The sequence below is a fragment of the Melozone crissalis genome, unplaced genomic scaffold (genome assembly GCF_028551555.1).
Source record: "Melozone crissalis strain CALT ecotype California unplaced genomic scaffold, PUWL_Pcris_2 ptg000033l_1, whole genome shotgun sequence".
Lineage (NCBI taxonomy): Eukaryota > Metazoa > Chordata > Aves > Passeriformes > Passerellidae > Melozone > Melozone crissalis.
Window position 1 is genome coordinate 5,345,861 of NW_026535811.1, and position 24,356 is coordinate 5,370,216.

At 49.9% G+C, this 24,356-nt stretch overlaps 1 protein-coding gene across 1 annotated transcript; it reads right to left on the reverse strand.

Moving 5' to 3' along the window:
- Positions 1 to 243: 243 nt before the first annotated feature.
- Positions 244 to 23,850, reverse strand: LOC128940566 (chromatin remodeling regulator CECR2). The gene is made up of 17 exons (XM_054282052.1): positions 23,789 to 23,850; positions 22,957 to 23,096; positions 22,393 to 22,497; positions 21,735 to 21,784; positions 19,285 to 19,454; positions 18,490 to 18,567; positions 13,590 to 13,746; positions 9,757 to 9,886; positions 9,434 to 9,471; positions 9,257 to 9,348; positions 8,859 to 8,985; positions 7,059 to 7,486; positions 5,414 to 5,542; positions 4,524 to 5,322; positions 1,601 to 2,993; positions 651 to 756; positions 244 to 445 (listed from the first exon to the last, which is right to left on the reverse strand). Exons 2-17 carry the CDS (start codon positions 23,010 to 23,012, stop codon positions 440 to 442), a joined length of 3,864 nt encoding a protein of 1,287 aa, XP_054138027.1. The 5' UTR covers positions 23,013 to 23,096; positions 23,789 to 23,850; the 3' UTR covers positions 244 to 439.
- Between the last annotated feature and the right edge of the window lie 506 nt (positions 23,851 to 24,356).

A 24,356-nucleotide genomic window follows, 5' to 3' on the forward strand; every position in this document is an offset into this window, starting at 1 on the left:
ACAGAAATTTATTTAGAAAGGCAACAGGTTAAATTCTGTAAACTGGATCCAGCTCCAAAACACACACGTTAATACTACAAGTAAAATTCCATCATCGTCCTCTTCCACCCTGAAAAATATACCTGAGTTTAGCAGTCAATGGAAGTTTCCACCCCACCCCGCCCTCCCCACCCGAAAAACCCCTCAAACCCTGAATGAGACGCAGTCTCCTGTCACAGAAAGCCACTAGTTTGGGGTGCCCTGTGTGGTGATCCAGCTGCTTGGCTGGCTGGGCCCAGCACCTCTGTGGGTTTCCAGCCCAAAATCCGGCACGGCGCCGTCTCCGCGGACCCGGGAAGCTCCATGGGTGAGGGGAGGGTGGGAGCAGGGCCTGCCCCTCCTCTCCCTTGTCCAAATCATGTGTGGCTTTCGTCTTCATGAAGTCTGATCCTTTCTTGGACTAGCTCTGCAAGAGGAAGAACAAGAGTTGGAGCAGCTTTGGAAAGGAATAATCTCCCTTTGCATGCAACCAGTTCACAGCTAACACCAGTGATCTGCCCAAGCTCACAGCTCCCTCCAGTTCTTCCCACCCTCACCAAACACCTCAATCCTTTAACCATTGGGAGGACAAAGGCTTGCATTTCAGCTCTGCTCTCTCTAGCAGCCCTTACTTGATCCAGAGGCAACGCTGATGGTTTTTGTGATGTCAAATCTTCCCGGGCCATGGTTGCTGTAGGCATCTTCGGGAAAGGAACTTGAGCCTGATGCATTTGCATTCTGCAGTCAGGTTGAATGGAGAGAGTTTTAGCACATGAATGTCAGGAGCAAATCCCCACTCTTGGTTAAAACTACTTCACTGAAGGCATACATACAACATTACCATACAAGCATTTGTCTTGTATATTCTGTCTGGCTTCCCCCCAAAACACAGCCCTCAGCCCATGCCATTCCCCCAGTGGCTTAGCTTTAAGCCAGGTTTCCTGAACACTAGAAGAAGGAAGGACTTGATGCTGTGATGATGACAAAACAGTAACAGCTGAGGCACATTCATAAAAACTGAACAGGGAATTGGAGTAGCAGTATTTTCCACTTGGGAATAAAAATGTGATATACAGTCTCAGTGAGAAGTGACTTTCTGTGATGGAAATTTGACACAGAGAGAAGGGGCAAAGGAAGAGGACAAAAAGAGGGCAACATAAAGATGTTCATAACAAGAGGCAAACTTCCACTTTAGTCGGTGACTCTGCCTCACTACAAGCAAGATTAAATAAAACATTTGCAAAGAAAACGGCGTGAGCCCCTGTGATTAAGAGATACTCAACCCTTGATGACACATTAGCAAAACACTGTCAGGGGAAGCTCAGCACTGGTGTGGGGATGGATGAAGCAGGCTGGGCAGGTTCTCCATGACAGCTCCTTGCTTTAAGGAGGTGCAATGAGACTCTCTCTCCATTTTAGCACTCTTACTCCAAGAGTGCAAGAGCCACCTCTTAGCCTTTCAACTTGACTTGCCATCTCCTGTGACTTGAAGCCATATCCCTTCAAGGGTATCCAAGACTGACGGTCACCCAGGCATCACCCCCCTCCCACCATTGCCTTCTTGCAGAAAACACCATCTTACCCCGAGGGTCTATACAAGTCCTGGGGTGGCCCCCCCATGCCACCTCCACTGCCTCTCTGATCCATCAGCAAGGCCTGAAAGTGACCCACGTTCTCCTCTCGGCAGCGGTACAGGGGGCCCTCCTGAGAGAGGCCGTTGGCCTGGCCAGAGGCTGCATGGTGAGACAGGTGAGCATTCATGGGCGCTCCATAGGTCCTGGGCTGGAAGTGGCTGGCAGGATGCCGGGATCCATAAGGAGAGCCAGTCTGTAGCATCACCCCATGGGGAGGGAAAGCTGATGGGCCGAATCCCATCCCTGCACCCAGGTGTGGCGGGGGGGCTCCGTACAGGAACTCCCCCGCTGCCACTGAGCTCTGCCTCTTAGTGGCTGCGTTGTGGTTGTCCAAATCAAGAAACTCTTTGGGACTCTCCGCTCTTTCCTGGGACTCCTCGGACTTCTCATCTTCAGGCCCCAGCTCCTGCCCGTCGCTGGGAGAAACCTCTTTGGCACCGGCCGCGTCCACGCGGCTGGGAGAGGCCATGGCGGCGCTCAGCGCCTCGCAGCCCTGCAGGCCCCGCTCCGGGAAGGGGGCCCTGCCCAGGGATGGGTGGGCACCGGGGTGCCCGCTGGGGCTGGCCTGGGCGTGGAGAGGTCTCTGCCAGTCCGAGTAGCCCTGCGGGCAGCCGTAGTAGGGCGGTCGCTGGTAGTGGTGGTAGGAGGGCTGGGGCTGCGGCTGGTAGGGATACGGCATTCCCTGGGGCGGCCGGTACCGCGGGAAGACGCTGGGATGAGCGCTGCCGGGCTGGAAACCCCGCGGGGGGAAATGCTGGGGGTGGGAGGCAGGAGGAGGCGGCTTCCCCCCCATGACGGGGCTGAACCCCTGCAGGCCTGGGTTGATGTGGTACCGCCCGGCTGAATTGGGGTATTCCAGGCCGGACATGTAGAGAGGATGAAACTGGTTGGGGGTGGCCCCCATGGAGGTGGCGTCCACGCCAGGGAGGCCGCTGCCCTGTCCCATGCAGGTCACGGCTGCTTCGGGCAGAGCCTTTCCCCCACCGCACAGGGGCTTCTCCAGCAGGTTGGCAGCCAGCCCCTTCCCCTCAGGGCCGGCTGCCGGCCCCTCGGCCACCGCCCCGTTCTGAGGCAGGGCACCCCCTCTTTCGGAGGCGGGCCCCAGGTCCCTCGCGCAGCCCGGATCGCCGGCGTAGCCGCTCTCTGCTGACCACGAGCCTTTGCCCTGTCCTGCCTTCAGGTCGCCCTTCCCAGCGGGGCCGTCCCCCTCCCCATCCGGGGGCACGGCGCGCCTCGTGCACTCCAGGGGCAGCGGGGGCTTGGGGTGAGGTAGGAGTTTGCCGTAGGCCCCGTCGGGAATGATGCACTGAGCCTTCTCGTCCATGCCTGCCAGCGAGTCCACTGAAAGAGAGGGAAGGAAGTCAAACACATGTCTAATCTTTGCAAATTTGGGTGATCTTTAAGAGCTGCTTCTTTTAAAAGTGCTCTTTTAAAAACTGCTCATGAGGTTGCATCTCTCTCTGAAAGATGGCACAGGTAGACACTGCAGTTTGTGAGCCGCCGCTAAGTCACAGCCCCTCTGGAACAACGTGGTAAACGTGTTTGCTCTGACACAGAGGTGTGCAGAGGCTGCCCAAAGGAAGAGGCAGAGTTGGGGTCCACATGATAGCGACATAAAGTGTTGGTGTACTGGCAGCTTGATTTCAGGCTGCATTATTCTTTCCAGTCATAGAATTAAAAAATAGTTTGAGTTGGAAGGGACTTTAAAGATCATGTAGTTCCACCCCCGCCCGCCATGGAGAGAGAAACCTTCCACTAGACCAGATTGTTCAAAGTCCCCTCCGCCCTGGTCTTGAACACTTCCAGGGATGGGGCATCCACAGCTCCTCTGGGCAATCTGTGTCAGTGCCTCACCACCCTCACAGTACGAAATTTCTTCTTAACATCAAATTTAAGCCCACCCTCCACAAACCCTGTTTGCATCCAGCTTGGGCAGAAGCACCACCACGCCCTGAGATACTGCAGAGATGATCACAGCCATATTTTAACCAACTGTGGTTTGGAGATGAGACTGCTCTGTCCTGCAATCACTCAACATTCTCCCCTGTCTCTGTTCTATATCCAGCAAGCTAAATTATGATGATAACTTTTAAGCAATGCCACACAAGGAAAGAGTTTCCTCTTAGTGCAAGGCGCACAAGGGATTGATAAAAGATACAAGGGTTTTGATCTCTAGTTTACCAGCTAGAATTAATGAAAAAAAATTTTTTTTGATCTCTGAATTTTTTTGATCTCTACATTAGGTTTTATTTTTAAGGTTCTTTCCTTTTTATTATCTGTAGTTTACTGGATAGAACAAATGAAATTCAACCAGAAAGAAACTGGTAAGGGCATGCATGACATGTTGCCATCCCACCTGAACTGATACAGCTGCTCAGGGGCTTTTGGGCAGCCCTGGCGTGTGAGGATTTTAAGATGTTGAGAGCTCATAAGGCAGATGTGCATTTCAGAGGGGAAGCTATACTTACACACACTCAAAGGAGTACATTTAAGGCATTTATTCACATAACATCTTCCTCTCCTTACCTAACTCTCTGCAGATCCAATTTTTATATTAACTCCAGGTGAGCTCTAGAAGCATTACAGACTAATGCTTTGCATTTGCACCTCGTGGCACACTGATAACTTGCAGGTAAAGCTGGGACAAAGGGGACCTCTAGCAGGCTACAGTGAAACAAAACAGTCCCAGAAAAATCTAAGCAATGCCCTGAGTAAAAAATGTATTCCAACTTAGATTAAAAAACCCCAAAAAACTATGCATAAAAACTCCGTTCCCCCCAAATATTTAACCAAGATTTGAATTATTTTCTGAGCGGTGGAGGCGACACATGCAGGCAGGGAAGTGCTACCAGTGGGCACTGAGGGCGTTACCTTGGTTGCTGTCCATGTCCATGGTGTGGCCGGTGGGATCCTGTGAGCCCCCGTTGCCCATGGCTTTGGGGGGCTGGCTGCTGGCAGAGGCAGCGTGGGCCAGCTGTGGAAAGGGCCCGGGGAGGTGCGGCGGCGGCGGCTGGCGGGGGTGGTAAGGCACACCCGGCGGGCACACGCGGGACGACAGCTGCTGCATGGCGATCATCTCGGGGCTGTCCAGCATGGAGTCCCCACCCTGGCACCCTCTCTGAACCTGGGCCGCTCCCCCAAAGAGGGCGGCCGGCGGCTGCGGCATCCTCTGGCCGGCGCCCTTGCCGGGCGGTCGGATGTACCCTGAGGGAGGCACCCCGTGAGGTAGGAAATTGGATTGCTCGCTCCACTGGCCGGGAGGCAGCGGCGGCCTCATGGCCCGGGGGTCCATCATGTGACCCAGGACCCGGGGCTGCAGCGAGGGCCCCGGCCCCACGGGCGCCTTCTCCTCGGGCCCCACGGCCGCCTGGCCGGCGTGGCTGCCGTTCCACAGGGCCGGGTGCGCGCGGTTCAGGTACTTGTAGGGCCGGTACATGTGTGCCGGGGGCACCTCCGAGCCCTCCGGCGCCTTCCCCGGGGGCCCGCTGTGCCGCGGCGGGAGGAAGCCCTGCTGGAACTGGGCCGGGGGATAGACGCCATCGGGCGGGCGGCCCAGCTGCAGGGAGCCCAGGCGGGGGCCCAGCCCGGCCACGTGTGCCGGCGCCGCGCACGCCTGCTTCTCCGGAGTGCCCAGGCGGTGCCCACGGTGCTCGCTCAGTCCCACGGCCGGCTGCAGAGAGAGAGAGAGAGGGAGGGGTCTCAGTGACAGCCGTGGCACCTGCGGGGCCTGGGGTGCGTCACCCCGCGCGGGAGGGGCTCACCTGCATGGCAAAGTGCTGGTGCTGCTGCACCGGCTCTCCGGGATGGGGCTCGGGCACTCGCGGAGAGCCGTACAGTTTGGTGGGATCGGATCCACGCAAAGGGCCAAAGGTTCCTGGCACCGCTGGTCTCTATAAATATAAGCACAATATAAGAAATAAAACAATTTGTGAAGGGCATAAATGCAACAGAAATACTGCAGGTGAGGGGAAGCCAAGGCTGGAGTAACGGCACAAATAAGCAGCTGGACTGTTTTGGAGGTACTGTGGAAATGCTGTGCACTCTCTTCTATGGGTGACCCAGCCTTATCAAAGCCACTCTGCCACACCTCAGCCACTCACTGTCACGATATTTTCTGAAAATCCTTTTGCCAGAATTTCTTCTCCTGAGAAGCTGAGAGGCCTCAGAAATGAAATGCAAACAATGATTATCTGCTGCTGTGGAATGCAACAGGTGCATCTTTGATTGGTCTCACGTGGTTCTTTCTAATTAATGGCCAATCACAGTCCAGCGCCTTGGACTCTCTGGTCAGTCACAAGATTTCATTATCATTAATTTTTTCCTTTCCTTGCTAGCCTTCTGATGAAATCCTTTCTTCTATTCTTTTAATATAGTTTTAATATATCATTTTTCTTTAATATAATATACATCATAAAATAATAAATCAGCCTTCTGAAACATAGAGTCAAGTTTCTCATCTCTTCCCTCGTCCTGGGAGCCCTGCGAACACCACCACAGCTCACCCCTGAACTTAAGGCTGCACTACACTCACTTGCCACCCAAATACTGGGGGGGCAGGAAAGAAGGCTGGAGGGGGCAGGGGTTTGCTTCAAGAACAGGAATGGACCACAAGAGTATGGAAGCAGGAAGACAACAGGGAGTGTGCTGGATTTCCTTCAAAATACTCAATGCCTCCAGCTCTCCTACCACCTTCCACTATCTGCAGCACAAGAATCATTTTAAAAATTTTGTTTGATCTCTAGCTAAAAGGGCAAGGGATAGCCTAAATATCAGGAAAACAGCAGATACATCACACCACAAGCAATCACTGGTTAAAATGGAAAAGGCAGTGAAGGACGGGTGAGGAACAGCCCAGAAGGGAGGCAGAACAGAGGTGGCATTCAGAGAAGAAACGCTGGGCTAAAGATAGGTCACTGCTGCAGTCCAGGGTGGCCTTTGTTTGATTCAGTTTACTGCTTTTATAAATACTCAAAGCACAAAATGCAGTAGTACACAGATGGCACAAAGTTACCAGGCATCTGTAAACAATTGAGACAAAAGACCAGATTGTTCAGCTTCATAAACTGGGGGGTAAGGGAAGAAATGTTACAGCTTTCCATGCACACTGGGGCTACTCTCCAAGGAGAGAAGAAAACTGGGGGAATCAGTTTGTCTACACTGGGAAATGACAGCCATGAGAAACATTAGGAGATTGCCCCCACCTGATGTGGCAAAGACTTAAATTTCACCAGTTTAAATCTAAGGGCTGAAAAGGTTTCACTTGGAGGAACCATAGCTCTGACTCTTCATCTCTGGGAAAAGGTTCCTGACAGGCACTAAGGATTTCATGGTAGGAAGTTTCATTCCCCTTGACCTCCCTCCCTGCCTTGTCCTGATGGGCAGAGGACAGCAGGAGCTGCTCCTTACCATCTGTCCAGGATGTGGCACAGGGCTGGGCATGCCGCCGTACTGCAGGGAGCGCGGGAAGCCTCGCCCGTTGGAAGGGCCCACCTCTCGAGCAGCCTGCATGGCGTTGCCACTTGGGTCATCCACAGAGGACGAGGAGAAGGAGGAGGAAGAGGAAGAAGAAGCGGGAGCCCTGGAAGCAGCTCGATATGGAGGAGGTTTTCCTCCATTTTCCAGGCGTTGCTGTCTCTTGCCGGGCCCATCGGGGTCTCGTGATCGAGTCCAGACGCTGCCTGTGCCGGAGCGCCCGGACCGCCGGCTCCTCTTCTCTCTTCTCCCATCCTCCCTGATCCAAAACTCCTCATCTGTGTCTCCATCTTCCCCAGGGAAGTGCTTCATCATTGCTCGGTGGAAACACCTCTCCAAGTTGTAAGCCATCTTTGTATATTCTGCGGTCAAAAACCCCCAAGAACGTCAGAGCCTTGTACAGAGAAGCAATTAAGCAATTATGCAACATCAGATAAATCATCTCCCCTCTGCCAAGTTTCTCCAAGGAAGACTTTTGTTTCTAACTAGTTGGCTTTGGTTCCTAAACTCCATAAGCAACACAGCATCAGTTCAGCTCAGTAACCCCAGCAGAGGACAGGCACACAGGCATGACAAAGTACCACTGGCAGCAGGGCCTGCAGAGTCAGCATTAACTCAGTGTTCCAGCCTAGTGCCAAGAATTACATTAGGGGAGCACCACCTCTGCTCACAGAGATGTGTGACCTGCACAGTTAGCCAGCAGGAGTGCTGAGAGAAGAAATGTGAACTTCCAGCAATGCTATTTGATTACTTTCAGAGGCTTTTCTTGGACTCGTTCAGGTCTCTGCTGTGGGCCACAAGACAGAGGAAAATCAGCAAACACATTTATCTGTGTAGTTTCCAAAGCACTTGTTGACCCTGACACGAAAGCTATTGCCAACAACAGTGTCCCCACTGCATCATTTTTACTAGACAGTTCTGCTGAGATGTGCTTTTACTTTTTGTTGAGTGGATAGGAAGGAAAAGACATGTGAGAGGTGCTGGTAACAAGGCCTTGAAGCAAGTGACTTTCCAGTTGTTTCCACTCAACTAACCCTGAAGTTCCTTGAGGAACAGAGCTCTCCCAGTGGCAGGGCAGGTATGCTTTTACTTGCAGCCAACAGCAACAAGCTGATTTGTTCTTAATGTTGCTCTCCCTTTCTCACCAGGTGTTGCTGGTGAGACAGTCTGCAGTGATGACCCACCATATGGGAACTGATTTCTTCTCTAAGCAACACATAGAATTTTAATTGGCATGGCAATTAAACCCAGGATTTCCCATTTGCACACTCACATTGTTCCTTCAATAGCCAAGGAAGCTAAAAACTACATTTTCCATCCGAAGGACAGGCATGGGTCACTCCTCACTTTCCTGTGGTACTCAACAAACACTGGCAGTTAACCAGACTGCAATGCTTTTCAGTCTGTTAGCTATTATGAGGAAAAGGGGCACACATAAACACATGAAGGAATAAGTTCAGAAAGAAACAGACTCTCCTCTCTGTGTGCTCTGCCTTCACCATCTACCATCATGGCAGTCCTTGGTATGCCATGCCCCAATTCAGCCTGACCAAACTGTGCTAAAAGTCTCACTAAAACCCAGTGCAGGTCTCAGTAACTATTACCCTTTCATCTGGTCTTCCAAAAATATTCTGAAAGAGAAGAATCACAAATCAACTGGTGAGGAGGAAGAGGGCACTGCTTGCTTTGGCTGAGCACTGCAAATAGACAAATGTAGCATCTTACTGCTCTTACCACTGCCTTCTCCGTTGTACTTCAGACAGTTCCTGAACATGGTCTTCATATCACCCACAAATTCATCCTTGGTGCAGTACTGACCTCCATTCAGCTTCTTCTCCATGCTGGAGATATCCATGGGGGCCTGGAATACAACCAAACTTCCCTTCAGTTACAGACAGCACAGTGGGGCTTACAAAGTTAGAGCTCAGAGAGGGCATGGGCAGCAGAGGATCCTCTCCAGAGGCAGCCACCCATTTTTGGTTTTCTTGACTTGTAAGGCTAGAAGGGACTGCCAGAATCATGGAGATGGACTGTGAGGGTAATACAGCCCATCAAACTTCAAAACACTTCCCAAGAACTGCATCCCAGTGAACAAAGGGCATCAGTCAAGATGGCTGTGCCACTTTCCATACCTTAATGATCTGGTAGTAGTTGGGAGCATACGATTCATCAACGGGCTCCAAGAAGGGCCAAGAGTCCTTGTGAGCCTTCACCACATCTAGAACTGGCAGTAGCAGGAGAAAGGTGAATGGTTACACTCACACACACACAGAAGTATTTCACTTGGAGAAAGCTGGGGTGGGACTAACCTTTGTACATGGCTGTGAACTCATCGTCCAGTTCAAAGCTGTAACAGGAAGCACCACAGTGAATATGCAGACTGAGCATAGATAAGACATGCTCTGTACTTCATCTTCTCCTCCACCCATGCAGCGCCACCATGCTGGCCAGCAGGCCTCCTCACAAACACTCCTCTCATATGGACCAAACCCAGATGTTTCTCAGCTTACTCTCACTGTTCTCCATCCTCACTTCTCCCTCTGCATTCCTGTGAATGATCACACTCCTCTCCTTGCCATACTTACTGTGCTTCAATACACTTGTGTGCTGCAATGGCCCATTGTGTACTCACATGTCCTTGGTCCTTCTCTCCTCCCTGCCAGGGGAGCTGGGATCCAGGTGGGAAAGCTCAGGGGGCAGCTCCTTCCCCTGTGCCAGCAGCCACGCCCGCTCTTCGCGAAGTTTCCTCCTCCTGGCCCGCTCTGCAGTGGGAAGAGATGAAAAACCATTCAGCACTCTTTGCCCACATTTTTCAGGGAAACAGAAGGTGTTCCTGCAGCTCTCAAGAACTCCAGTGAGAGGATCTTGTTCTTTCAGCAAAAGCAGCACCAGCACAGGAGCAGGTGAGGTGAGAATACAGCGTACCATCAACATGCCTCATCATCCTCCCTTGGTTACAATCACCTATTTTGGAGCACCACTGTGACACAGATGCTGCCTTAGGCAACTTCCAGAAGTGGGGTGGTACAAAGAGGGAAGCTCAGCATCCATCTCTAGGCATAGCTCAGCACAATGGAAAGAGCTGGCTTGTTTTTATCTTCCTTTAGGGGCTTCACCTCAGGCAGGTGAACTTGAGGCAGCTGGCTTTGCACAGAATGGGATGAAGAGCAGTGCTGAGGGAGGGAAGTTCTACCAGCTCCCAGTTCTACCAGTGGCAATGAGTAACTGGGGTCATTTTTATCCTCCATGGCTGGCTTTGGGAAGATTGCTCAGGTAGGTCTTCATGGCCAGCAGCCAGAGTGAGCAACCTGCCACACACGAGGGCCACTGGGACGGCTTTCATTTAAAGAAGTGAGACACAGGAAGAAGCAATGGTGGTAATATAACCTGTGGTTTGCAACCAGACAGCTGGCCAACAGATTGCTTCATAATAGAAAGTTTATGGGCTCTTATGAACCTCATTTCCTTTTGCTTATAGGAAATCTGAATTCATTTGACTTGCGAAACACCTGCAGTTGGACCAACCTTCTGCAGGAGCAGAATTCTGTGGAAGTAATGCTCAGGGAGAGATGTCATAGGAACAGGCCATGTCAGTGAACACCCAGAGTGAAAGAAAGATGAGGGAGATGTGGCCAGCATCCTGTAGCAGAGGCTCTGCCTTTGGAAAATGCCACCTACTCAAGAGATACCAGCTCTGATGGAAAAAATATTTATTGAAGTCCTACTCTGTCAGTCAAAAATAAACTTGGGATGGAGTTTGAGAGCAGAAGAAAAGTAGTAATAGCTACAAGGTGAGTGCTTGTAGGGACATTCATTGGTAGACATGTCAAAGACTGGTAAAAGAAAGCCCAGATTTCTTGTCGGAAGACTCAGGGTAGCACTGAAGCTGGGATTATAGGACTTGCATCTGAGGTGTCCCACAGAATCTAAGAGAATTGCATGACCAGAAGTCCAACACTCCATTTCAGGCAACAGAGAATATCGGAGTCCAAGCACTGTTCAGAATTCATGCTTCTTTAATAAAATTAGCAATCCTTAGATGGCATTGCAATGGATACCTAAGTGAGAAAGCTGAGAAGAAGAACATGAAGTGATTATTTGGGCAGCAAATGGAAAATCTCATGACAACAGCAGCCAAGAGGTAAAGATGGTGTAGATTTTAGAAATCCACCAACATCTGCCAAGGATCTGACCTGGTAAACTGACAGGAACCAAGCAGTGCTACTCTGGTACCAGATCTCAGCCAGGATTAATAGCAGGAGTCTCTAACACAGCTAGTGATTAACACAGTGTGTTCAAGAATGAGCAGAGCTCATTCTCATACTGTTGGCTTGGGTTGACTCCTACCCAGCAGCTTTCAAAATCTAAATAATGCCCTAAAAAGTGCCTCAACAAGCTAGAAACTCATATATGTGATAAATTATGTTGAAGCAGCACCTGAAAAGAGAACTGGGAAACTCTAACCTGCTGTTGTGGTAGAAATCTAGAAAGCTTCCCTAACTTACAAATTCAGGAGAGTGCAGATGGGCCCAGCAGGAAACTTGCTACCTGGGGAGTGTGTTGGAATTGGGGGGGAAGTGTAATCTTGGGCTGGAAACAGGAATGGGATGTTAAAACAGGAATACCATCCAAAACTGAGAAGAAGGTGAAATTCTTCATAGAGAAGATATTTCACATCTCCCCTCTACAGAAGGCCATACAAAACTAATATTACATTCCAAACAGACTAAAAATTAGAAGAAAATCTTTGTTACCCTAAAATTTCTGTTGTTGGATGTCCAGTTTTAACAAATCTGAACCAAATAAAACAAATTACATAATACTCAAATAATTTCCCCTCCATCATTAGAACTGTAATGACAGCAAATGCTAGTGGTGGGTGTGCTTGGCACTAAGAAATGATCATTAAGAAGTCAGTTTTACCTGGAGAGCTGCTGGTTCTGGGGATAAAAAATACTGTAGTGATTGAATTGAACTAGTCAACATAACCTTTGTAAACAGCTTTTGCATGGCTTAAAAGAAGACTTCTCCTGACTAAGCCTAAATGGACTAGAAAAGAGTTTAAACTACGTGAAAGAAACTGCACAAAACAAAATTAAAGCACCTGTGCCAATAAAAGCAAGAATGTATGCTAACTTGGCTTAAAAGAGGCTACTGCTCAACCTCACACCAGTCTCTTTGCATGGCTCTGATGCCTTTGAATCCAGTGATGTAATGATTGAATTTACTCAGAAAAGGAAATGGCTTATACCAAACCAAAACCATTTTACAGGAACATTTATCTTTGCAGCTCTTGTGGAACTTCAAGACTAATTTTGTCTGTAAAGAAGAAGCATTAAACCACAAAGAATATGCAATTTGCCAAGGGAAACAGATATCTGTGGCAGATATGGGAGCTGGATGAATCTAGATTCAAAACACCTGATTAGCTAGGACTAGCAACCAGGAATACACAAAAGCCAAGGAAGTAATTGGTTTTTCTAATGGTTAGAAAGGTAAGCAGGTAAAAGAAGCTATTCTTAGATAACATCTGGCCTCCTACCAAACATCTGGTAGCAAACTGTTTCATTTTGGAAAGTTTACAAGAGGAGCATGAACTTAATATTTTTTTTTCCTTTTTCTGATTCTTTATCCACTTTGGGACTCATGATGCTGATACTGCCCCACATTGCCACAGCTTTCTGAGGATGCTCAGCCTTTCCATGGAATTACAACAGCCCAGCCAGACACTGTGGATAAAGCAGCAGCTAAAGGAATCCCCCATAAGGGAGGCCAACAGAGAGAAATGAACTTGCTCTGACACCCACACCTACATGTACTGCCTGCTCTCTGTGCCTTGATCTGAGGTATTCAACACAACATGGTTGTTTGCTCCAGAAGAGCTTAAATCAACATTTAATTCATTAACCACAAAAGTTTTAGACCAACACCTGAAATTGCCACCTCTGGTGGTGCTCTATGCAGCCTGGTCACTTCACCTTTAGTTCTCCAATTGGTAAGGCCAGCAGCAATATAAAAATACTACTCTTGCTACTCCCATGTTATCCCATTCCCTTTCTCCTCAAAGGGAATTCTTCTTCCATCATGCATTGGGCCAAAAGAACCAAATGCTATCCCAGTGAGAGCAAAGCAAGCTAATCCTGCACACAGGGAAATCATGAGGAGGCAAGTGGGGAGACAGAACTGAGAAACAACATGAATAGCAGGAGAAAAAAATTGACAGCTGGGGCAAGGAAGAAAATTAGCACAATTTGAAGAAGACAACACAGTCTAAGGGTGCCCTAGAGAACAGCCACCAACACTGAGAGGACAGACAAAGGAAAAGAAACTACAGTCAGACCAACTTATCAGAGAACAAGAAAATATTCTCATTAGCAAGTCTGGCAGGGGAGGAATGCAAATGGCAAAATTTAATTCAAGATCTCAGTCGTGAGTTTGAAAGTTTCCACTCCTGTTCCACATTACCTTCCACTGCTTTGACCTTCTCCTCCATCTCCCTCTTCCTCTCCTCCTTGAGCAGCTGCTCCTGCTCCCTCTTCTGCACTGCTATAAGGATCTGGCGCTCCTCCTCTTCCTCTCTGCGCCTCTGCTTCTCCATTGAGCTCAGCACATTTGGGTTTACCTGTAACAGAATGATGCACCAAAAACTGTAACGCAGTGGCTCGCTGAAAGCTGAGCAGAGGCAGGTTTACTTGGAGGAGGTATTAAAGCACACCTACAATGGATGACTGGGAGGAAAAAAAAGGGGGAAAAAAAGGATTTGAATGAACGATTTCCTAGATGAAAAGCAACATGGAAAGGGAGGTTATTTGCCAAGCAATGAAATCCTACTGACACAAGGACAATGGAAGGAGAAGCGATGGGTTAGACAAGCTGCCATTCTGTCAGGGATGCACCACGCGCATTTCTCTTCCCTTCTGGGCAAAGGATTCAGGCTGTTGACACCCTTACACAACACCTCTACCTCTTCCAGCTAGCAGAGCTCTGACTGTAAGTGTGAGAAGGACTACTTTGCCAAACCTGTCTGCTGCAAAACACAGAACACTTCCATAGGAAAAGCGTCTGGTACAGCCCTGCGTCAAGGTATCATTAGGAATGTTTTCCTTTCCTGTTCAAAATTTCTGTGTGCTAATCTCCCCTGAACTGGCTCTCATTTGTTTGTTTGGACAGTTTTCCTGCTGGGTCCCAAAACCAGCTCTCTCATTCAAGGACACCTGGCTCTTTATTGCCCCACTTTCTCACCTCCCCACTGCCAGCAGCCTGCAAGGCTGTGTTTGATCCTACTTAAGACTTCAGGCTTCCCAGACCAGGGGCTGCCTGCTCCTATTTCTCCAGTAAAGTATAAGGTATGTATATGGAAGTGTGGAATTATCTTTATTACCTTAATTTAGTTGTAAGACAAATGTATCAGTCATCCACCAGCCACTCCTACCCCTGTGACCAAGATATGTGTACCTTATCAGCAGGGAATATCAACCAGAAAAAACAATGTACATACAGTTTGCTCCAACTTCACTTTCAGGGAATAACCAGCAACCACCACTTAGGCAGAAGGCATTTCCTGAGGATTAGCAATCAGCTGGGGTCCGTTGGCTGCTGCTCAGACCATCAACTTCTCCAGGCCCATTATTAATCCCCAGGGAAAAAAAAATAAATTCTGGCACCAGGATTACTATTTTGTCCTTGTTTCATTGCCCAGGAATGGAACCTGGGGGTGTTTTGATGAATGCCTAGAAATGTTGTCTGGTTTCACTGCACATTCATTCCCCCTCTGCCTCCCCTTCCCCTACACAGTCCCATGCTGCCCTACAAACTCCCACTCCAGTTTTCTGCAGACAAGCACCATGCATCATCACCAGCAGAAACAATACATTAAAAGAATTATGCTTCAAACACCAACAGTCACAGAGAAGTGTCCATGAGAGGGTCATGGGACTCTTGACAAAATTAGGACCATATCCTGCATTTAGGGACAAATTGGCAATAAAACCAATATTCTGTGTTGATCCTTTAAGGTGAGACCCAGAGCTCCATCTCACCACGAGGGAACCATTCTCTTATTTTCCATTTTATATCTTTGTCAAAATGTTATCACTTTATTTGTCTATCTCTTTCCTAGGGAAATCATTCTGTGAGTTCAGGTGCCTTGAGATTAGCCAGCCTCCCCCCCCCAATCAGTTTGAAGTTTGTTTCTCAACCCCTCATTGCATCCAATAATTCCTAGTTATGCTCTTCTGGCTGAACATAAATTCTCCTTTTCTTTAGTCACATTCCAGCCTTTACCTTATGGACTCCTCAGACACACAACTCCCACATTTCTACATTTAGATTAAATGTTTTCTTTTAAAGCAATCCTTTCAGTTCCTTGGCATGATTATTCCAGTTGTCTCTCAAACCTTTCCTCTCTGATCAATATCCAAACAGCAAGATGCCCAGGATTGTGCTATGACAAGGACAACAGGTCAAGAACCTAGAGAATTGGGTTCTATATTTCCACTTTTGATTCTTTTTTCCCTCAAAAGCTCTGCCATCTGAATTGCTACTCGTGAGCTGCAAACAGCTTCCTTTCAGATCTGATCCTGACCACTGTCAAACAGTTTTCCTCTGACTTTCTTGATAAATCTTAAATTGCAATAGGAACCAAAAGAGTGAGGTAAAAAGAAAGAGGTGAGCAGGAACCCGCCACCAAACTTGGTATGCCAAGATATTTTAGTGAGGATGTGACCATCAGCCTTTACATTCTCAAACCAGTACATGTAAGCCAGCCTGGCATGTTAGGATTTCTTTGATTGCTGGTACACAGGTGAGACCTTCCCATTCCCTAGATTAATACAACTTCCACCTCTCATGCCCTATGGAAACAGGAACACAACATCCAAGCTGCAGTGCTCACACCAGGACCTCTCCAAGCCTGCAGGGCACACTCAGCACCCTGAGCTTTAATGGCATGACACAGGATCCACAGCATGCTCCAGAGCAAGCTAACACACATATGGCATCAACAAAGCACTTTTAAACAAAGGAGAGGGTGTCATCCTACCAGATCTAGAAAGCAAAGGGAAAAGCAGAAACCACAATCAGTGTAGTGAGCCCCAAGGACTGCAGCAGACACCCACAATTGCACTTGCAGGGCAGCAACAGTGCTGCATGGGCTCTTTGAGACACTTCAGACACAGAAACAACCTGATTCTCAGAGGCACCTCTGCCTGCTGCCCCACCTAGGTCCATTGGGAACGAGTGTGCTCAACTCAGGGTTAAAAAAAATACACAAACACGAACCAGTAAACCCCTACCGGATTGGTGGAAGCAGACACTTATTGGAATGACAAAAGCAAGAACCAAACACAAGTTAAATTTCCTTCCTGACCACGGAGGAGGCAAAAGGAGGTGGCAAAAGGACAGGACTCTTCTCCAGCTTCCTCCCCGCTCAGAGGATAAACACCACAGCGACCAAGGCATCACCGCCTCCTTCCCTCCGGCAGAGAGCACTCCAGGACACAACATCGCTGCTGTCCCCTGCCCTGGGACTCTGAAAGAGCCAAACTCCTGCCTTCAGCTCTGCTCTCCAGACACTGGGTATCAGGCTTCAGGGGCAGAAGGCCAGAAGGCACGGGTGCCCTGAGTGCCCTGGCCCCTCATCCGCCAAACCTTCACGCTCAGGTTTCTGCAGCGCTCTCCTAATGAGGGTGCTGCTCAGGCGGCTCTTAATGAGGAGCTAATCTGAACCACCTGTTGAGAAATCCCCCGCAGGATCAGGAGCCCATGGAGCAGTTACATCTCCAACTCCAACAGCAGCCAGGAGAAAGAGGTCACCTGTACCGGGCTGAGGCTTTCTCCTCCAGGCTCGCTGACTGCCCACCCTGGTTTAAGGAACAAGCCACCAGACATGCTGGCACTTCCCTGGTGCCCCATGGCAGGGATGGCCTCACATCCTGCTGGGGAGCAGTGTGACCATCACCACTGTGTGCTGGCTGGCTCCCTGTCCCGGCACAGCGGGTGCCAGGAGGGCCCCTGCTCGCTGGAAAGGTTTCACTGGCCCACAGGCAGCAATTAACAGCCCTCTGCTGCTGCAGACCTGGAGCACCTGCGGTACTGATTAGCATCATTCAGGCTCCATGTGTTTCCCACTCCCCTCCTCCTCTGGGATTTCTGCTGCCTGTGAACAAACACGTGTCCCTGTGCTTCCTGCATGGTGGGCTCTGCAGAGCGCAATTCTGGCCCCAAACTGACCATCGCCGGGGTCTCATTTTCCTCTCGGCAGGCTTTTATCTGCAGCATGATGAGAGGTTCTTCCTTCCTTTTATTCATCTGTTTCTAAGTAATTACATTTATTGCACAGGGACCTGTACTTTCTCCTTTGTTTTGGGGGAACCCCTGACTCTAGCTCACATGGCATATTCCCTGCAGCCTAATTTCCCAGGGTCTGACAAAACACCAGGTAACTACATTTCCATTACATCTACAGCAAGAGATTATGCCCCAGCCTGATAGAATTGAGACAATTTTTTCCTCTGTGGCTAATCTGGTGTTGTCTGACCGATTGCTTTGGGTAGCAGTTGCCAGTTCAAAGACCCCCCATCTCCACAGCCCCGTGTCCCTGCCTGTGCTGGTGTGCCTGTTAGGGGCTGTGTGGTGAACTGGATCAGAAAACTGATCTATGTTAAAAATAACCCCGACCAAAGAAAAAGGTTATATTTAACTCCAGTCATTTTCCTGGGTCTGGTTCACTGCACAGACCCTCAAGCAGCAGCAGTGCTGTTGCACTGATGGGGTAGGGACGAGATGAGGGTGAGGAGGCACAGAAAGCGCTGTTTGAGCCCACAAGGCTGCAGTTTGATAAGCATTTCTTTAAGTAGCCTAAATTGTGACTTCCATTTCCAGCTGACCCCCTCCTAGCTCAGCTCCATACTGCATCAGTCATTCTCTCCCTCGGCGCTATCTACACCCTCATGTGTTTGCAGCCTCACGTTTTCCCCTTGGCTGAATTTCTGTCATTTCCCTTTGTAAGCCGGTTCTTCTAGCCCTCTCATCCTTCTTCAACTTTTCTTTGAACTGCCTCGAATGTGCCAGCACTTTCATTGAAGTGGAATTCCCCAGACTGAGCGCAGATTTCCATATGCAGCTGCAGCGGGGTCTGCGGCGGGGCCGTTCCCTGTGCGATCCAGAGGGCAGCACCTCCCTGCTCGCCATAGAAACCCCGGGTGTCAGCCTGCCTTTGACGGGCATTACCACCCATCTCTCTTTCAGCACAGGCACTTTCAAGCGGCTCCTTCCCACTGAATGGCGATGCTGCGGTTTATTTCTTCCCCCAGGAGGCATCTGCTCTGCCTCCCTCCGTCGTCCTCCCCCTCGCACCCCCCCTCACCTCCTGCTTGATTGGTTTGATGGGCTGATGGTCAGACATCCACCTGGGAGAAAACTCTGTCCGCTGCAGACGCTTCTCCTGAAACAGGGTTGAGAATTGAGGGAAGGAAAAAGAGAGTGGAGGAAATTAGGGCACATCGGAGACACTGGCAGCAGAAACTCTGAGGGCTAGAAGTGACCATGAAATCCCTATTAGCTTTACAAGGGTAGCAAACAAGCAAACTGAACTCGATCCAAGAACAGCATGCTGACTGCAGAGCCTGTTTCACAAAGCCATCCAGCCAAATGATCCCTCTTTCCAGATCTGTCCCACCTGGAAACACTCAGCTGACGGACAACACCCCTCAGAGTTTTGGGCTTAGCTAGGGCAGCTAAGCAGCCAGTGCCCCTTCAGCAGAGCCAGCAGAGAAAGGGCAGTAAAAGTGGAATCACAGGCAGTTTGCATAGAAAAGCCAGGCTGTAAATCGCAGCAGTTCAAAAGCACAGAGATCCCCTGCTAGCAGGAAAGGGCCACAGGACACGGCTGAAGACAGTAACCCCTTCAGCCACCCTACCTACGCTGCTGTGCAATCACCAACCAGATCCTCAAGCACCGACTCCAGCACTGCATGGGGGACAGTCTTCCCCCCATCCACACGTCCTCAACAGCCCCAACATCCATTTGACTTGCAGGCTGTAGGTGCAGGGAGCAGAACGGGCTGGCAGGCTGCTGGGATTTAGCTCTCCTTCACTCAGCAAGCATCCCTGCTCTTGGAAGTGGTCAAAGAGAGGTAAACAGGATGTCATGTCTCCTCACCTTCTGTGCAATCATGTTGCAGATCTCCGGCAGGAAGTCTTCACTCAAGAGTTTGTAGAGCTGCCTCTCTCTAAGGGAAGTCCTCTCTCTGAAGCTCTCTGTGACCTGCCTCCACTCCTCTTCCGTCTGGCACAGCAACCACCATGTCCCACGGCCAGGCCCCTGGGACCCTTCAAAAACATGAAAGGATGTTGTTATCTCCACAGCAGTTATGACCAACAGCTCCTCTCAATCCCTTCTCTTCTCTCCTCAGGGCTCAGGAAGAGCAAGAGACACTGGCAAAGGCCACTGTTACAGAAAACATTCCATTTGCTACAGACCCAAAGCTCTCTTCATGCACCAGAAGCACTGCTGCCTCTGAGAGTGATGCCAAGATAGAGAGGAAGTACTCAGGGGAAGAAATAATGGTGCCACATGGCAACACACAGGTAGTGTGACATCCCTGTAGCAAGCCCACATTTCAGTTATTGTAGACTGGAGAAAAGAATTTAATTTTTTTTTTTAAAGGGGGCTGTCAGCCAGAGCAGGACATACGGAACTGCAAATGTACAATTTAGTCTGGCAGCAGAATAAAGTCATCAAAAATAATGTAATTTGAAATACTTTTTTTTTTTTTTTGTAAAGCATTGCAAACCATTTCTGCAGGGTAACAAATCCTCCTGCTCCCTGCAAATGAAATATTTTGTTTGCAGGCACTTGAAAGAGCAGAAGAGGAAGCGAAGGACAGGGTTCATCAGGCTGCCAGATGAGGGGGAAGTTCCAAAAGTTCACATCCCATCCCTGCTCGATCCAGAGTGGGATTGAAGCAGATCACCCACTGCTCTGAAGCATGTCCCAACCACCGAGACACTTTGAGAACTGTTCCACCTTGTGCGAAACATTTGAATATTAATTGTGAAGGAAGGGCTCTCTTGCATTGTGGTTGGAACACCCACCTGGAGATAGGGAATGTGGTTCCTGCTCCACAAATGTTTACAGAGCAGGGAAGCCTCATGGGTTGCAACTTGTATGCTTTTGCCCCAGGATGCTCTCTGAACAGAAAAAGGTTGTTGCCCTTTTTTCTTTTTGGAGTGGGGAATGTTTTGGATCAAACACCTTCAGGCTGAGGAGTTCTCAGCTGCCTCCAGACATTTTTAGGGCTAACCACTGGCTCCCAGAAAGAAAGCAATGGTCATCAGCACCACTGGCAGATGTCATGCACCTTCTGAACACATTTTCAAGCAAACTAACAATGAAAAACAAAAAGAAGTAGAAAGCTGAATCTGACTCTGGGCCCTTTGTGGATCTGAAGTGTGAGTGGCTGTGACATGCAAGGTGTCAGACTGTCCCAGGAAGGCTGGAAAGCTGCAGGGTCCCTGCAGCACCTGCCCTCTGTCAGGTGCCTGGGGTGCAGTGGCACAGAGTTTCAGCTCTGTGAGTGCACTGGGGACTGGTAAATGAGACAGCAAAGGTCCAGCCCTGTGCTGGCTCTGCTGCTCTGGCTACACAAAGCCATCCATCCCTTGCCCATGGGCAGCAGGGAGCTTACCTGCATCCTGCCCCCAGACCCTGCATCCTGGTTTCTCATTCCCTTGCCAGCTGCCCACAGACAACTCATTTCAATAGCAAACAGGACTGAGGCACTCTTTGTGCCAGCAGAAGATTACTCTGCAGCTGAAGTGACACAATTTGCTGGAGACAATGATCTGATAAAACCCCCAGCGCCTCACGCACACCGCTCTGGCTCTGCCGCCCCGGCTCCGGAGAAGCCGGAGTGGCCGCCAGGAAATCTGAAGACAAAGAGCAAATGGAAGGAGGCACGGGAAAGACAATGCCACCCTTGCCTTTTATTGTGAGGCAACAGGCAGGCCGAGTCCCTGGGTTTTGTGGAAGCCAGTGGATACACATGTATGACAAATGAGTCCCAGCTCCCTTGAACTCACTTTCACATCATGTTGCTAACTCGCTTTTTGCCTCGTTAACCCTTAGCTGGGTACCCCCAAGACATTGTTTACCACTCTCAGCTACCCAATGGCCATGAGGAAGGAAAAGTGAGAGGATCAAAAAGGTTCTTCCTTCTCTATCTTAGCATCACTGACTCCACTCTCTTCCCCATCTGAAAAAACACACCTGCTAACAAGAGGGGTGTGTTTCACCTTACCCCTGGGAGACTGAGGACCATTAATAGCCTGCTTTTTTAGGTGAGCCCTTGAATTCCAGTGTATCCCAGAAGGTTAGGTTTCTTCATCCCGAACTCAGCCATGACAAAATAGGAGGCCTCCAGGTGCCCAGGCTCCCAATGCCAGGCAGTCTGTAACACAAACCCCTCCTTCCAAACTTGGCCCCAACCTCCAGCAGAAGCACTCTCCTGAGAAAGGCTGGGTTGCCTTTCAGGCATCTCTCTGGGTTTTGATAATTTAAAAGCCTTATTAGCAGGTGGTATCAACCCCAATACTGCAAAATCTCTTTACCATTTCTTATCTGAGTCTCGTGGATAAGCAAGCTTTCTTCTGCCTTCTCCCTACCAAAAATAAAGAGGAGTGATACAATAAGTACATCACATCACCAAAACACAGCTGTTTCTGAGGACAAGAATAGGGAACACCACAATTATTCAGTGCAGAGCAAAACCATGAAAAGAATACTGCAGAACACACATTTGACACATATTACAATGTATACAAAATATATATTTATCATAGCTTCGTAAAGTTTTTGTAAGTGAATGGTGCAGGATGAAGTTAGTCAAGTACAGTATCTCGGTTCTTAAGGGAAGCATCCCAAAATCTAAATGGACTCAACTGGCCTGGATTTCTGGCTTCAAGTCACACAATGAAAGTATTCTTTATCAGGAGCAAATTCTCTAGCACTGCATGGTGGAACTGCATTTGAAGTGAGGTGGTTGGAAGAGTGATGCCCACTGTTTCACCAAAGTTAAAGCTCAGTCAGAATCTGCTTTGGAGACTAATCAAAGCATCCACCATGTCTGAGCTTGTTTCACTTCTGAGTTGCTTTGAGATTATGGCTGCATGGTGTACACATAGTTATTGGGGGAACCCCAGAAATACATTATATTCTCTCTGGGAATGTATGTATTTTATATGTGTTGCAGGAAGAACCCTTCCATACCTCAGCAAATTTTCCTCCAGTAGTTTTTTCCGCTTCGGAGGTCGCCCTCGCCTCTTGCCTGTTTTCCCAGGAACGTTTGGGGTGTTTGTCTGCCCCCCACACCCCCTGAAAAATGGCAAAACCACCATGAAATATCTGCCAGCAAGGCAACCGAGGCTGGCAGGATGGGAGAGGGGCACGGAAATCAGAACAGCTGCTAGGATCCCAACCAAAGGAGGGATTAAATCAGAGCAGCAACCGGACGGGGAGGGGAGAGGAGGGATTCCCACTGGCTGGGAGCCGCCGGTGCGGGGCAGCCAGGCAGGAATGTGGTGGGGCAGGCAGCAGCGCTCCCACAGCAGGCTCTGCCGGTGCCACAAAGGCTGCAGGCTGCCTGGACACAATGCATGGCTGCATGGCAGCCCCCAGCCTGCTTGGCAACTCGGGTCCCGCCCGCGCTGCCCCTCCCCAGGCCCCGCTCCCCCCGGCACAACAGCAGTCAGGCGGAGGAGCCCCCTCCAGCCCGGGCCGTGCCCCCCTCGCCCCTGCACCCAGACAGGGAGGGGGTGCGTGAGGGGCTGTTACCTGTCTGCAGCCAGCTCCCCGTTGGGTTTGCCCTGCACCGGGTCCTCCTTGTACATCCTGGTGCCGTAGAAGTACCAGTACAGGGCGCCGCTGCTGTCCTCGCCCAGCGGCTCCACGCGGAGGCTGTCGGCGTCCAAGCCCTGCGCCCGCCGGGAGCCCCCCCGACAGACGGTGACAAGTTGAAAAGCGGCCACATTGTCACACAAAACATGATGACACCCCTCGGTAAACACCTCCCTCCCTCCTTCCTTCCCTCCCACCATGCCACAGCAGCAGTACAGCTGCTCCTCGCGGCCGAGCTGGGAAAATGTTACTCCAGGGGGAAGATGACGTTCTCTCTCTGTCCAGGGAGGGATTTAGATTGGCATCTCTAATTTGAATGGCCTCTCTCGTTTTAACATTTCATCTCTGGTGCTCCTGACAGGGAAGGTCTAATTAGTGCTGGCGACAGTCACGCACAGCCCTGAGAAGCTCCCTCCCCCCCATCCCTGCTCTACCCTCCCCCAGCTCCCCCACTATACTTCATCCCCATCCTTTCATCTCAGAGCATCCCTCAGCAAGGCAGCAGTCTCTGCTCTCACAGCCCTGCCATTACCATTAAAGCATCTCCAAATTCACTCTTTGCAGAAAGAGTAGCCAATGCAGCCAACTTCCTTAGTGACTCCCATGTTACAAATACATCCACACAGGACAAGGGCCCAAGATTCTGAGCAAGGTACAGGAGGGCAAAGCGAACTGCTGACCCACTGTGACCCCTTCTCTTCCCAAGAAGATTCTGATCTGGCCCAGCTCCTGTGGCCACAGTTTCCCTCCTCCCTGCTGCCCAAAGCACCTTGAGGAGGTCGAAGACATCGTCGGCGTCGAGGCGGTAGTCGCAGAGGCGGTGCAGGATCTCCACCCGCGTGCGCAGGGGCAGCTCCTGGAAAGTGCACTCCCTCAGAGGGTTGGGCTTCCCTTCCTCCAGCTCCCAGCGGTAGTTGATGATGTCCTCCAGGTAGCTGTGAAACGTCTGGGATCTAACCAAGGAAGAAAAGATTCTCACGCAAATCCTGTAGTTTGCCATGTCCACCTAGTGCACCAAGCAACTGCAACCAACACAATGCAGGGACAGAGAGCACCTGAAGGAAAACTGTCAGCTATGGTGGGTGCAGCTCCATCATTCACATTCCTAAAACACAGCAATCTCATTGCAACATCACAGGATGTCATGACACAGTCAGTTTTTTATACACAGACTGTTATTTCTTTCTAAGCAGAACGAGCCAAACATGGTAGCAACTCATCTCCTTTCTACCCCAATGGGCAATGCCTTGCACTAGCATCAGCCACTCTTAACTAAAATGGGGTGCAACAAAATTTGAGTCTACTCCCCTTCCAACTCTTCCCATTTGATGGGGGGA

Bases quoted from the DNA above. Each gene is read 5' to 3' on its own strand.
- LOC128940566 (XM_054282052.1), bottom strand. From the start codon at position 23,012: ATGTACAAGGAGGACCCGGTGCAGGGCAAACCCAACGGGGAGCTGGCT. The intron at 9,472-9,756 runs GTGAGTACACAA...TTCCTGTTACAG, and splicing joins GAGAGAAGGACCAAGGACAT to CTTTGAACTGGACGATGAGT. The intron at 9,349-9,433 runs GTTAGTCCCACC...TGCTACTGCCAG, and splicing joins GTTCACAGCCATGTACAAAG to TTCTAGATGTGGTGAAGGCT.